General features: G+C 39.3%; 1 protein-coding gene across 1 annotated transcript; it reads right to left on the bottom strand.

The window, feature by feature from the left end:
• Positions 1-4191: 4191 nt before the first annotated feature.
• Positions 4192-14688, bottom strand: TRMT10A (tRNA methyltransferase 10A). Its single transcript, XM_056855163.1, has 7 exons — positions 14461-14688; positions 11943-12105; positions 10532-10603; positions 9709-9783; positions 8418-8567; positions 5659-5764; positions 4192-4421 (listed from the first exon to the last, which is right to left on the bottom strand). The coding sequence occupies exons 1-7, from the start codon at positions 14658-14660 to the stop codon at positions 4252-4254; spliced, it is 936 nt and encodes a 311-aa protein (XP_056711141.1). The 5' UTR covers positions 14661-14688; the 3' UTR covers positions 4192-4251.
• Between the last annotated feature and the right edge of the window lie 1264 nt (positions 14689-15952).

Here is a 15952-nt window from a genome sequence, read left to right on the forward strand (position 1 = left end):
ATTTCTGCAAGGACTCTCTTGAGTTTTGGTATTTAAGTGAGCTCAACCAATAGTAAAAACAAACATTCGCCTCTTCTCTAAATCTACTCAAGTTGTTAGCTCACCACCAAGTCTTCTGCCTCTGCATCCGTCTCAGGAACATGCATAGCATCACTATGCAACTGAAAACCTCTCGAGTTATTTATTCAAAAGTTTAACCCAATGTTCATTCCTCAAAAAGGCAACCTGTAACAGACAGACGACTGAATTGATGTTGATGGAAGTACAAAATAAACACAAAAGGCCATGCTACCCTCTATAATATCACAGTTATTATAAAATATCGCAATACAGCCAGTTTAAAAGTCATTTCATATTTCCTTATGCACTTGTCAAGAAGTCTCCGCTGAGACCTAAAGAACACCAGGTGCAAGCAAAAAGTGCTATACATGCACCTAGCTGCAGCCCCTAATGCCAAGCTTCTTTAGCATCCCTGGACCTTCAGGGAACTGCTCAGGGAAGAGAGGAATTCTGAGCAGCCACAGCAAAAAGGAGGGAAGAGCCACAATACACTTTTGAAACATCACACATGACCATACAGATCCAAGCCCTAGTCTCGAGGGTTCTAAACAAATGCATAAGAGGTCTGTTTATCCAACTCAATGTTGCATGGTGGAAAAGTAATGCCTATGCCCTCCAATTCCCCTTCCACCCAATACCCGAGTGCACCTGCTTTCCTGCTGACTTGAGTCCTCCACCAAAAGAAGTACCAGAGTACAGAAATGAGAGATACCCCTCTAAGACTATTCTGGTGAGGTGGTCACATTTCATTGTACTATAATAAAGTGATCTAGCCCATCTTCAAACTCTTTCCCTCCCAGACACTAACAGCTGAGTCTGAAGTCTTTAGGATCCTGTCTGTCTGGAGCTATTGAAAAGGCTCTGATAATACTAATTTAAACAGTCATACATCCATGTCAAACACTTTATAAAAGTACTCAGACTGCAACCTAATATTCCTGGGCACATATTTATGCAACTCACTCCAGGGAGCTATTAACATGTCACAGGAGATTGGCTAGTCATTAAAAATAAAAAAAACATGTGCAATGTACAGTAAACATCCACAATGCTATGGGAGCATACAAACTATCAACTGTTCTTTAAAAAGCAAGGTAATATTACAGAGAAACAAAGAATTAAAGTGATGGTTTAGTGGTTTAGTGGTTCTGTATTATGTCATTGCAATCATGCTTAATTCTGTTATGTACAGAGTAACCACCAATAGCTAGGCAAAATAGTTCTATGACAATTAACAATGTAGACTGCATGCTTTTTTACTAAAAAGATGTGGAAATTACATAAAAGGTAGATGGCTGTGGATGGGCTTCCCGTTGTGAAGGGGGGGGGGCAAAGGCCACAGCAGAGTTGGCAAGGGGTTACACCTCATAGCTTGAAGACAAAAGTTTCAGGAGCAAGATGCAGAGCTTCCTACAGCATGCCCTGAGAGGTAGTTCCCTCCCTCTTGTCTGCTAGTCCTTTACGCCTTCCTTCTACACCTTCTCCACCTAGCCCAACCTATCTCCCTCCCGGCTGCCCTTTTAAGGTCCTAGCTAAGTATGCATAGCTGGATGGCCCTAGAAACCCCTGCCCTTTATGGGCTTCTCCCAGACATTTGCCTGACTGAGGAAGCATTTCTACATGCCAGGTGGCACTCCCAGGTGATCTGCTGCCACTGGCCTCCTCCTTCCCCTGGGCCTTGATATTTGGCACATCTGCCAAGAGCACCTCTCTTTGTTCCTTGGTGTCGGCAACTGCTGATCTCAGTCAAAGGAAATCAAAGCAAACAAAACCCCCACATCATTCAGGGCAATGCTAACAATTGTATGAAAAAGTTGTAGAATTACTGTCCTGCACATTCTTGGGATTTACTAGCACTAGAAAATATGAAGAAAACATGTGGAAAAGATGCACTTCATTACTAAGACAGGGCAAGTCACAGCTTGAGCCTTCCAAAAAGCTTCCCACTGAAAATATACAGTAAAATCTGACAGTTGATTGCAAATGTTTGTCCAGCATGAAGCTGGACAGGGATGGCCCTTTAAAAAGCCAAGAACAGAGGAAAGATGTGATAGTCACTACATTAACAAGCCTGGAGATTATGATGGTTTACTAGATAGAGTCAACGGAAGACAAAATGGGTATTAACACTTATCGGGGCGGGGGGTGACCAAATATTGAAAAATGAGTCATTTTCTAAATAAGTTTCTTTGGACTTTTGATTTTTCAATTCACTATTACTAAATTTACTAAAGCAAATAAATTATTAAACAGAACAAACACCACAAATAATGTAGAAGTTCTGTAGAAGTTTATTAAAGTCCCTTTAATAAAACTACAGGTTGGAAATAGTTGGAATAGGTCTTAATTTCAAGGCAGAAACAAAATATGCAAATAAGATAGTAATATGCTGAATTTGCAAATTCCTTAATGAGATTAAGTATTACGGGTGTCAAACTGCAAATTTGTTTCTCAGGATTTTGGTTTATTGACAAAAAGGACTGTGACCTAGAACTATACATTTCTTTGCAATTTAAATTTTTTAAAAGAGATGGTCTAAGATCAAGGCAAAACACTCCTACTCCATTCTATCGACACTACACAGTCCATAACATTTTTATCCAGCAAACCTTTTGAGCTATGGGTACAATCCAGCCAAAGTTAAGCACTTTTTAAATCTCGCTAATTTCAATGGAAGCATTGCTCAACTCTACCTCAATGAACTGAATGGAATTAAAAGGTGTTCAACTTTGGCTAGATCATGCCAAGATCTTTTAACAAAGAGAATGTTACTGCAATTCTGAATAACTGAAAACTGAAGCCCTTTAAAGATCTCAAGTCATGCTTACACTTACCCCTGAAACATTATAATTGAAAGACTGCATCTAACATAATATTGTTTGACACATTGCCCAAGCTGTAAATTGAGACAAGTTGCATGTCATTGTAAAAGTTTCAGTGATCAAAGCTTGTTTCGATCCAACAATTATCATACTGTATTGGTACTTAGGGCTTCCCTTCTCACAATGCTGCACAAGAGCTGCTAGAGCACAGTATCCTCCTGCGCTGTGAAGGTAATGTGAAGATCCCAGGACACGAAGGAGCCTATCTTGATGTCATTCCCTAAACATTTCACTCCTTCTGGAATGTGGCTGCAGCATGGGTTGGTGTTGTGACAGTGACCTTTTATGCATGGCTGTTTCCCTTATGGTCACCCCTCCGATGATTTCAGGTCTTAGTTTTGATTATGCATTCCGTTTCCAGCCGTCAGAGGTCACCTCGATTTCCCCTTGCGTTTCCCTGTGTTTTCAACTTCGAGATAAAACAGGTCCCTGAAATAGTGGGCAAAACACAGGGAAATGCAGGGGGAGAGAATGGTGACCTCTGATGATCAGAAATGACATGCATAATCAAAACAAAGACCCAAACTCATCAGACCCAAACTGACCATGAGGGAAACAGCCATGCACAAAAGACCAGGAGCTTCAGAGGGCAGGAAAGACTGTATTGCAGGAAGAAGCTCATGTATAACCAAAAAAAGGGCCTTTAGATCAACTGCTGTGGGATCATCCCCAGCAGAATAAACATACAGAACAAATCTCAGTGTTGCCCTGACAAATTTACACATCTACACCAAGATTAAGAGGAAACTGAATTAAGACAGCATGGGAAAAGGATCTGAAAGCCCTTCTCTCATTTTTTTTCCTGAAAACGAATTCAGAGATTACAATTCCAATTGGAATATGTTATGTGTGCACCAAAATGCTCCCAAACACCCCCAAAGCAGGGCAGATTTCAGAATGCCAGTAACAGAAGAATAAATTTAAAAGTTTTAAGAATTACACATCGAAGTGTTTCAGTCAAGGCACTATTCACCATCACTAATATTCTATTGTCAGCTCCCGGAGGGGAAAAAAACGTTACCTCTTTGCAAATATTAAATAATAATATTTATGAGGAAAATAAATATTAGCTTCCTTGGGAAACATAAAGGCCTGAGAAAGTGTCCTTTAGTTTACTTTAAAGGCTACAAAAGATCACATATTTTAAAAGTAAAATATACAGCTCAAATCTGGCAATGTAAAACTGCCAAGCTATGCAATGCCCCATAGCCAGTTCTGCATCATAAGCACAGTATACTGCCCCTGTATATTCAATCCAACTTCCTCCCCTCATAGTCCATGATACTTTCATGCATATTCCCACTGGAGGTTAGTCACTATCAGACTCTTCATCTTGAACCTCTACTGACTCTTTTAGCTTGCACATGGAGGCATCAGTTATTTCCTTCAGTGGTTTGGCTCCTTTCCGTGGTGGCAAGACAGTGAAAAATGCTTCTTCCCACACTCTTTTCTCCAGGTACGCAAGTATTATCTCAAACACTGCAACCAAAAGAAAGAAAGATAAGATACTCCTTTTTTTTTTAAAAAAAAGGATGTCCTTTGTCAGAATCAGAGTTTAATTCCAATTAACTCTTAATTATAACCTCAATAACAGACTGTACATAACAAGGCTCTCAATTAAAGCACTACTCTCAAGACAATTTTTGACATGATGGAACATAAGCATTCCCAGTTACAACAGGTCAGAATGCAACTGCTACAGAAAGGAGCTACCAAGGTTTCCCCTACGTTAAGTAGCACTGCTGCATTATCTTATGCTGACAGAGTAAAGTCATATTTTCATAAGTATACCAATACATCATTAACTGATGACTTTTACATATTTTTATATAAAGGTGAAAAATCCAAATAAAAACCAATGCTGAACACAAATATGGAATAAACAAGAGTCTTGTGGCTCTGTTAAAGGGAGTGGTAGCAGAGAAAGAAGGATCTCTATAGTAAAAAACAAACCGTTCCAAAAGCTGGAAAGTGTTTATTTACGAGAAAAGACACTTAATAAAAACAGTTCAAGATGGCAACCTGTGTTTACTGCATTGTCTTGCTTTGTTTATAACAGACCTTGCCTTAGATAGTTCTCTGTTCTCTAATTCTGTAATCTTAGTCCTCTGCATTATTTTAAGCTGTCTGCTTGCAGTTGTATATCCTATAATCCACCTTGAGTCTCAGTGATAAAGGTGATAAAGTAAATAAATAAATGCATTAGAATTTATTATCAATCCAATAAACCAAAATTGTGTTGAGTGTTGCTGAAGTCCAGCATACAGGAAACAAGAAAGAAAAAAACACAACTGCCGTATAAATGTAATTTGTTATCACAATGACCAGCACACACCACAGTCCTCAAGCTGTGACAGTATTTGTCTCTGCAGTTTGTGAACACCAAGCAATCACACTGCAAAGGCTGGAGCTAAAAATTCAAGGAACATTGGAAAGCCACATATTAGCACATTGATCTTGTCCAGGCAGTGACTGAAGCCAAGGAAAAAATACCCTTACCCACTTACCGAAGTGGTTCACTAAACATAATCAAGAATATATTGAGAAGTTGACAGTGCCTCTGCAGTACAAGAAAACAGATGGCAATCACCACCAAGTGAAAGTCACAAACACGCAGTATGTGCAAGAGCCCCACAGCCGATAAGTGCGGTGTACATTTTTTACATCTGTGGCATGCTTATTCTGAAACATTTGCTTTTTCAACTTCATCGCTTACCATGATTCACTGCCAGAACTTTCCTGCTGTTCATTTTTACAAAGATCCCCAGGGGAAGTTGTGCATGACTTATTCCCAGTTCTTGTGCTCTTTTGTATGTGATGCCCTGTAGGGAAGACACAGGATAAAACTTATCTGATCACCAGTGGTGAGTTAGTTTTGTCTATTCTAAGGATGTTTCGCAGAGCTGCACATTTTACAACGGGGAAATGATTAGAGAAGCTCCACTGCTGCTTATGAACTGTGGCTTGGACCCTAAGCCTCGCTTCCACTGGCACCCTTTTTCATCTATCACAGAAGCAGTCCTGTGCTGCACAGCATTTTCCTCTGGTACTCGGTGTTTCAGCGCCAGGGAAGAGGCTGGTTTTTACACTAGCAGCAGCTTCTAGCTCCCGAAGAACCATCCCCACAGTGCAGCACCAGTGGAAGCAAAGGCTTAGAATCCAAGCTCATATACTGACAATAGACTTCAGTAAAATGTTTTGTAACCAGGTCATACTGGCAAGTTGTATATTCCTACTGCATATTTCCCAGAAGTCACCGTATAACCTACAGCTTATCAAATCTACTCAGTTCAGCCTTCTTCAGCCCCACTTCCCTCATCATCTTCCAATACCCACATACTTTAACAAATAAGCAGAATCCACTACTCGCAAGTTAAATAAAGCAAAACCACAACTCTTTTACAAAACAAAACTAGCAAAGTAAAAAAAAATATGGCAGGATGGTGTAGGGGTTAGATCCAGGATCTGGGAGACCCAGGTTCAAGTCCCTACTCTGCCATGGAAACTTGCTGGGTGTCCTTGGGAGACACCCACTCAGCCTAACTTACTTCACAGGGTAGTTGTGAGGATAAAATGGAGGGGAGAATGTTGTAAACCACCCTGGTCTCATTTGGGAAGAAAACTGGTGTATAATTCAATTAGATTTTAAGATCTTATTGAAGTAAATAAATAAGATCAAATAAGAGGTGAAATTCATTTGAAACCTGGTTTTGGAGGAGAGTTTTATAGATACCATGGACTGCCAAAAAGACAAGTAAGTGCATGGTTGATCAAATCAAGCCTAAACTGACCCTAGAAGCTAAAATGACTAAACTGAGGCTATCGTATTTTGGTCATATTATGAGAAGACAAGAGTCACTGGAAAAGACAATCATGCTAGGAAAAGTTGAAGGCATCAGGAAAAGAGGAAGACCCAACATGAGATGGATTGACTCAAGAAAGCCATGGCTCTCAGCTTGTAAGACCTGAGCAAGGCTGTTAACGATAAGACATTTGAGAGGTCACTAATTCATAGGGTAGGAGCCCCATGGGGCAGAGTGTAAAGCTGCAGTACTGCAGTCAAAAGCTCTGCTCACGACCTGAGTTCGATCCCAACGGAAGTCGGTTTCAGGTAGCCGGCTCAAGGTTGACTCAGCCTTCCATCCTTCTGAGGTCGGTGAAATGAGTACCCAGTTTGCTGGGGGTAAAGGGAAGATGACTGGGGAAGGCACTGGCAAACCACCCCGCAAACAAAGTCTGCCTTGGAAACGTATGGATGTGACATCCCCCCATGGGTCAGGAATGACCCGGTGCTTGCACAGGGGACATTTACCTTTACTTTTAATTCATAGGGTCACCATAAATCAGAAGCAACTTGACAAAACTTAACACACACACAAAAAAAAAACATGTGAGAACTTCTAATCCTATGGCTCTGGTAAAATGAAGGAAAAACAGCCCCTATCTGTGCCTGGATGGAGGACCTGATACAATCTTCTTTAAGATTTCTAATAGAAGTAAAACAAACAAACAAATAATAATAATGCCAACCAATCAACAGCTTGCCCTAACTGCACACTCTAAATATTTTCCCATAGTTTGTGTCTCACTCTGGTCAGGGACTGCATTACTTAGGAGCCTATCCTTGGTGAGACACTAGCAATGCTGCAATAAACATGATTAAAAATAACAGAATCACTGAGGATGTTCTCCTAATAGCTGTGGCAGCAACAGATACATTGCTGACCCTGCTTTAGCTGTTTTAAGGATCATCCTGCAACATGAGCAATGGGTACAGAATTATCTGTCTCTTGTAGGGAACAGGGTTGGATGAAGAAAACAAGAAGTGACAAAACTGGGAATTCCTTTCATGAGCCTAGTGGCAGAGGTGGGCTTGCCCAGCAGTCACCTCATGCCTTGCTTCAGAGACCAGACTGACACTAACACTCCCTGCTTGCTCAATATTGTCTTCTTTTTCTTTCATCTCCCATTCCCAGCAAAGGATTTATCTGGTATTTGGTGTACATTTAGCTTATTTTCTTCCTTCTCAAAACTTCTGGGCAGGTAGAAGGGGTGGGGGAGAGAAAGTTGTCTGTGTCTCTTCTCTCTTTTCTTAGCTCAGCTACTGTTAGCTTAATCTCTCTGCCTCTCCACATTGTTACTCTCCCATTAACTTCTCCCATTAACTGCCACTCAAGGGTATGCAAACTGTTTTGATTGGTAGTTGAAGGAAGAATGGTTACTGCTGAATTTCAAAGCATTCCACGAAAAAATGTCAACTGATTTATTACCACCTGGAAACAGAGGTTACCATAAAAGACCAGGAGAGCTGCAATCCTCTTCACTTTTGATATAATGGAATTAGGATTCAAAACAACTTAAAATAATGTTATGTTGCATGACCTTAAGCACATGTACTCAGCAGGAAGTCTCGCCAAGTTCACAGGTACTTAGTCCTAAGTAAATCAGCACTAGATTGAAGCCACAGCAGGATACCTTGTGATGATTGTGATCCACCAAGCCACCTATGACATATGCTTTGGACTCATCTAGTTCATTCAGGACATCAGGAGAGTCTGATGTAAGGTACACAAGGTCTTCCTTCTTCACCAATTCACTATAGTGCTCTGGTTTAATGTGGATATCCTTCAAGACATAAATACAAGCAAAAATATTCAAGGAAATAGTTTAAAAATCCAAGGATATGAGGCTGACTTAAATGTGCACTTCACAGTTAGACTGAGTCTTAAGGTCTAAATTGTGACTAACTAAACAGTACAGGATGAGGTACTGGTACAATAGATTTGCCTGCCTAGAGCCAATAACTCACAAGCATTTTTGCATACTACTACCTGATAACTATTTTTCACTCAAAATCAAAACAGGCTATGGATTTTATAACATTTTTGTTACAGAATAAAATTATTACTAATTATATTTTTATCCCGCCTTTCCCAACTAAAGCCGAGCTCAGGGCATATAACAGCATAAAATTACAATTAAAATAATAAATGCCAGATAAATAATTACAACCTTAAATAGTAGTGAACAATAATGGAGCCCCATCATGGCTCTAAGATGATGTTATTGTTTCCAGGACCAGAAAACCATATATGTCCAGCGTGGGGCGCCAAGAGATGTTAATGGATGGGCATGAGATAGAATGGGAGGGAGGAAGCAGAAAAAAGAAAAAGGGGAAAGGGAAGGGGGGAGTGTTTCAGATGCAGCTACCACAGTCTCGTTTTTATTCTCTGTCACTACTCTTTCCCACTGTATTTTGATTACCCCTCTTCTCCCCTTCACTTGGCCTTCCACTGTGTGCATGGCTCATCCTCCTGTGGCAGATGTTTTGTATTTGCGCTCACCACCTTATGTGAGAATTCCAAAGGTGCCCACAGGCTCAAAAAGGTTGGCAACCCCTGCATTACACTGTCTCTACTCAGAAGATTGTTGTAGAAGAACATACCCTGAGCAATTCATTTAAACCAAGTATCTCCTAGTCAAGAAATGGGTTCCTATCAACCTTCATGATGAGCAGCAAAAGCCTGGTTGTAGACTAGCCTTCAAAAAAAGCAGAATTTTTGAAACTGTTGAAAAGCGGTGATACGGCCATTTCACTTGGGCATCTTTACAGTGTTCTAAGTTTGTCAATCTTTAGTTGTCATCCAGAGTCTCAGCCATATACAACGTCATCTGCTCCAAGTTACTAGTTAATAGCATACTAAAGGGAAAACAGTTAAACAGAGAAGAGGAGATCACTAATACAACTTATATATAAAAACCTTACCTTCCAGTTTATCCAACCTTTGTCAGTTTCATCCATGTTGTCTTTCAGTTGGCCTCCATGACTTGTCAAGTAAAACTTTGAAAGATGGAAGGGGGGAAGTATGTAATATTTGAGTCTTAAATAAATACCCATTTTCCCCACTCCTTTCTATTCACAAATTTCTTGTTGATGCATTCAAACAAGTTATCACTACTTAAACTGAAGTTTAAGTATAAATAATTCTCACAGAATTATTTTACAGTATTTTCATGTAGAATGAAAATACTGGTCCTCAATATTCTTAAAATATTAATATAATGACAAAATTATACATACATTTTGGAATATGTGGTTCTCTGTGTTGTCACTTTCCCAGAAATAAGTGCTAATTCCATCTTTAATGTAATTGTGATAAAAATACTGTCAAACTGTGTAAACATTGTCAATTAGGACAATATTTTCTCTTTAATACATTCTAATGAGTGGCCGCTCACACATTAGAATGTATTATTATTATTTATTTAACTTATACCCCGTCCTCCCCAGCATTGAAGGGCTCAGGGCAGCTTCCAACAATGGATACAATAAATAATAAAAATACATATAAATACATCAACATTAAAACTTGCAAATAAAAGCTTAAAACTGGACCCAATTTAAACATATATTGGGTGCCTTACATCACTAACTAGCTCCTTTAAAATATCCTCGTCAAGGAGGTTGGCCAGAGATGGAGATCTGAAAAGGCCAAAATCTCCAAGAGGTCCACTGGCCCATCACTAAGCAGTCAGTTTGTGGGAATTAGGAAATTTAGGGATTAGGAAAAAGATTTGCACTAGCATACCAGTACAGGATGAAGAGCTTTACGATTTTCGGCATAACACCTCTGAATTTGCTTGTGCAGTTTCTTGACATCCTGTATACAACACAATTTGTTTTTTATATTGTCCTTCAGAGAAAGCACCTTAAAATGCTTTAACCAAGAGATTCAGAGAGACGCTAAAGAGAGAGAAAGGAAACTTTTAACTGACAACGGTTATTTTTGAACAACATTTATCTTTGTAAAACAGAAGTGAAGCCAATAACAACAAACCATGTGTATAGCAATGTTAAGTATTTTTCAAAGATTACACTTTGATTTTTGCTTTATTTTGTCTTGTTTTTATTATTTCTAATGTAAACATTTTGAATATATAGGAACGAGTAACAAAAATACGCACATCAGTCTACATATCTTACAATCTTTGAAAGTCATCCTAGAATGTATTTATGAATCTGGAAAGGTGTCAGGTTATCAGATGAATAAACCTAAAACTAAATTCATGGATCTAAATATAAACCAAGAGACTAAAAACAGAATTCAGAGGGCTCTACAAGGCAGATCAAATGTTTATGAGCTTGGCTGACTCTGAATTCAAATCAATTATTTGAAAATAATTGTGTAAAACTATGGTGAAATAAAGCATAACTTACAGAGATGGACATCAATACCAACTGCATATTTTAGAAGAGTAGTCTGAAAATGATGGCCATATTTAATACAATGTATCTAACTGAGAACTTGTCAGTTGGAATGGTTGGGTAAGAATTAAATAAATGGGCTAATAAGAAAGCAAGAATCATTCGGGTCCCCAATGGGGACCCAAAGTGACTTGCATAATTCTTTCCTCCACTTTATCCTATGTGGTGGTTATGCCTTGTAGTACCAGATTTTTGGACAAAAGTCTTTAAATAAATTTTAGAAATCATTATTTTAAGTGGGAGGCAGGCTTCATCACCAAGGATGAGTGTTACATGTTGTTTACAGGAGCAATGAAGTGAAATGTAAATTTTTATTTAGTGATCAGGATCCTAAAATTACGGCTACGGTGGCTGAATTTCTTACAGGAGTTCTTAAAGAACAAGAAAAGTTTTATTAACCCGATTTGTGAATTACATGTATTGTCCTTTGGAGGTATATTGATATTTTATTTTTGTTCTCTGGCATGCCAATAAAGGTTAATGATGACGAGTGTTACATGTTGTCCATGTTACTTTAAAATAAAACTTGGATGATGTCATTTTATTAACTTTGCTCTTCATTAGTACAGACAGCTAAGGCTGAGCAATCACCCTGTGAAAATCCCCCCTTCCTCAGGCTGAATTAATGACCAGAATGTTCAGGTTAACATTGAATCAAACCATGCAATTCTTTGACTATACTCAAACCAAAGAAGCCAGAAAAAAATTCACTTAACGGTACTTGTTTCATTTACCTTTAGCTCCATTAAACTGTCAAAACTGCAGTCTATTATAAGGCGAAGGGTACTAGGAACAACATCCCGACGCATATGCTTCCTGATGCTTCCTTCGTTGCTTGATTCCAGTTGAGACCGGCGCTCCAGTTTTCTCTTCAAGCGTTTTTCTTTACGCTTCTTCCTGAAGCATTGTAATATTAAAAATCAAGTATTATTGCATTATACATTAGCATATAGTCAAATCAATTACACAACTTTAGAATTACACAACATATAGTTTTTAAGAAGGAAAAAATGCTAGTAGGTACTGAGACACTAACTAGACTGCATCTTTAAAAGTAGCAGAGATGTGAAGTTTTGTGGAAGCCCAGAAATACCCTTTTCTCCTGTCCTAAGAAAACTATACCAGTGGTTCACTGAGAAGAAAATTCATTTTTGATAATAATGATCCCCTTCTACTAACAGAATCATAGCTTAAAGACTCCTTACCTCACCCCTTTGACCTGTCACCTACCACAATTTAGGATGTTTTAAGAGTGCTTATTTATGTTCTTTACTTAATGGCAAGGGGGACACCAACTAACTGTTTGGCAATCTACATTAAGTATCACTAAGACTGATCATAAGCTGCTGTGTGGATCTTTAACAGTGCAATCCTAAACAGAATTACACCCTTCTAAGTATATAATGCAATGGGCTTATAAGGATATAACTCTTCTTAACATTGCCACCAGTTATCATGGGCATACATATAAGGTTGCATTTTACACAACTATTGTGGGGGGGAATATCCTCCAGCCAGACAATCCTTCAGCACCTGGAGGCAGACTTTGCCAGCCTCCCCTCCCCCATTTGAGTACCGTAGAGTAGGATATATGTTGTCTGGGCTCACAGTCCCAGTGTTCCTGTCTTTATGGGGCTTTTTTAAAATTACTGCAAGTCTCAATTTTAAGTTTTTTAAAAATAAAACTTCATAAACTGCCCTGCATGGTAATATTGGTAGAAAAGCAAGATATAAATGCTAAGAATATTGTGTTCATTTCAGATGAACAGATTAAATTACTATACAGCTTAAAACAAACTCACCCCCCTTACCAATTCCCAATATTTCCCTGCAGTTCTATCTCTGCGATTATTCTGGAAAGTAACTTTGGAAAGGCAGTTGCTGGATTGTATGGATTTGTACAGCACCTTACATAGCATTTCAGCTGTATAGACTGCTAGGCGTTACTCCAAACTTTCTAACCTTAAATTATCAGAGGGATGTGTGTGGCCTTCCCCTCCCTCCAGTTTCAGCCACAAATTTATGGTTGTAACCAAAGGCTGGTCAGCAGAAGGGAGAAATTATTTGTTGAATACAGTCCCTATTGTAGCTGGGTGGTGGTGGTGACTTCTGCACATTTTTAAACCTTTCAGGAACATTTGCTTCATGACTGTCACCCATTATAATGGGACTCAGATAGCAGCTTGGTTAAGATACAATGCCACACCATGATTTGGTACTGCAAAAACAAGCCAAAATAAGCCTTGGGTTCATATGCTCCTTCTTTTCCATCCCCTTGTGTGCTTCAATTCCTTCCCTCCTTGATCAGAGGCAAGTTGTCAAATGCTCTTGCACCCAGGTCAACAAACTACAGGTTGTGCTTGGCTTTGAAATCAGAATGGTAAACTATATGCCTTGCAATTCTAGTTTGGATGTCATGAAAAGGAACAATGTGTCTTCCAAATAGGAAGATAAAAGCATATATTAACAACGGAAGGAGCTAAAGACTTCACTTTTGTTTTATATGAAAGCTGGGAATTCAAAGAACCTGTTACACCAATGGTTACAATGGTAACAGTCAAATTGCAGGAGAGGGGGCACACAAGCTCATTCCCATAGCACAAAACCATGGTGCAAGTATTACATCTGAACCAAAAATGCCCTTCCAGAGGAAATGGTTACAAAAAAACTGCTATTGTACCTGTTATCACTTCCACTGTAAGTCTTGCTTCCCCCGGGAAAACCCCCCCCCCCCCCGTCAGCACCTGCTGCTTCTTTCAGTATTTCGTTCCCACCTTGGCTGCGCTGGTGGCGGAGGCTGGTGTAGCTCTGCAGCTCCCAGGCGCTGGCATGTGTGCCACCCAGGATAGCATAAGTGCCCGTTATCCCAGGTTAAATGGGCACTTTAACGCTGCGGGTCATGCCAGCTCCTATGGAGCTTTGTTCCCCCCTTCAGGATTGCATGGAGAGGCGTCCATTTCTCAGGTTTCGCCATGAATCAATAAATAAGTTGTATCAGCTAGATTATTTAAGGAAACAATTGCTGGTAGATGACATGCATGAGCAATGTAGCAGCAGATAAGTATATTCACCAACCTTCTGGTGGCTTTCTAGTATGTTTTATCATACAGACTCAGACGGGGAAGACAAGCATCCAAGCCTGCATTCCACTTCCAGCCTTTGCCTGGGAAGAATAATGAAAGGCAACCTATCACCTGCTCAGCGTTATTAAAAAGAGAAAACATTACCCATGTAGCAAAGGACAAATCATACTTGCGCAAGTCCCTCTGTTCTTCCCACTGTTTCTGCTTCATTAGCTTCTTTCTTTGTCTTTTTGACATAGCTTCAATACCCTTCATTTTTTCCAGTGTTGATTCTTTCATTGCTTTCAGATCAACGCTGGATTTTGTGTTTTCTTCCACATCAGTAAGCTTGGCTGATGAAAGGTTTTCTGGTGGCATTTCTGAAGACATTAGTTCTTCTGATGATTTTTCTGGCTCTCCTCTGAAGAAACTACCAATGTTAAGAGTTTAAAAAATGTTTACATCCTAGTTTGCACACAAAATAGAAAGTAAAAAAATGGCTAGAAACCATTCACACTGAAAGTTAAAACTATAATCCCAGTCAATAGATCGACGGGAAATTTAAAACACTGATACTGGTATCTAGAAACATGAAGTATTCTTCCCACTTCAAAAGCTTTAAAGCAGCTAATACAGTACAGAGAAAGGAAAAGGGCTGTGGCTCAGTGGAGAGAATCTGCTTGGCATACAGAAGGTCCTAGGTTCAATCCCCTGGCATCTCTAGTTAAAAGGACCAGGCAGTAGGTGATGTGAAAGGTCTGCCTGAGACCCTGGAGAGTCACTGCAAGTCTGAATAGACAATACTGACAAGAGTCTGATTTGGTATAGAAGCCATTCATACAGTTCTAAAATTTTCAATAGAAGCCATTCATACAGTTCTAAAATTAACAATAATAACAATTAAGAATTACAAACGAAGGAAATTAAAAGTCGAAGACAAACTGATTTACCAATAAATGTAGACAAATCAAGCAGTGGACTAAATGTCCAAAACTTGTAAGTAGTCTGGGGAAATATCCAATATTTTGGTGCACTGCACCTGCTTATGAATTTTATATATCACGTAACTGCAAATGTACTTAACGAAGCTTAAAATCTAAGGGATATAAGCAACAGCATAAGTGGCTAAAAAAACTGTGCACAATATTACTAGTAGCTAATATTGTACGCTCAAACCAACAAAAATTACTTTGAAGGTAACAACAGCAAGTCCAAATACTCAGAAGTAGACTATGGGCGTTAAAGCATGGGCAAGATGTCACCGGTTAATCTCTCTCTCATTTCACACTATTTTAATCTGGGATCATAAAAGTAAACACACTAATGGAATATCAACCCGGAAGCGCATGCATGATGAAACAACTGGATTTATCTCGATTGTGATCTGTATTTCGCAATAAGATGGGTCTTGGAAAACACGCAAGTAAATCGCGCTCGTGGTAGATTTGATCCGTAGAGCGGGGACAGCGTGTGTGTGACCACTGGAAAACCGCTGCATGGGGGGGGGGGGAAGCAGACCAAATTGGTCATGCGTTAACGGCCTATATGTACCAATATTCAAAGTGGAATATAAAAGTAACATTCCAAAAACAGTATCAACTGGTTCAGTAATCAAACCATAAATGTCCATATAGAACAAAAGACAAAAGCAACATCAGTGGAATCACATGAAGAGATGTATA

This window comes from Euleptes europaea, chromosome 9 (genome assembly GCF_029931775.1).
Source record: "Euleptes europaea isolate rEulEur1 chromosome 9, rEulEur1.hap1, whole genome shotgun sequence".
Classification (NCBI taxonomy): Eukaryota; Metazoa; Chordata; class Lepidosauria; order Squamata; family Sphaerodactylidae; genus Euleptes; species Euleptes europaea.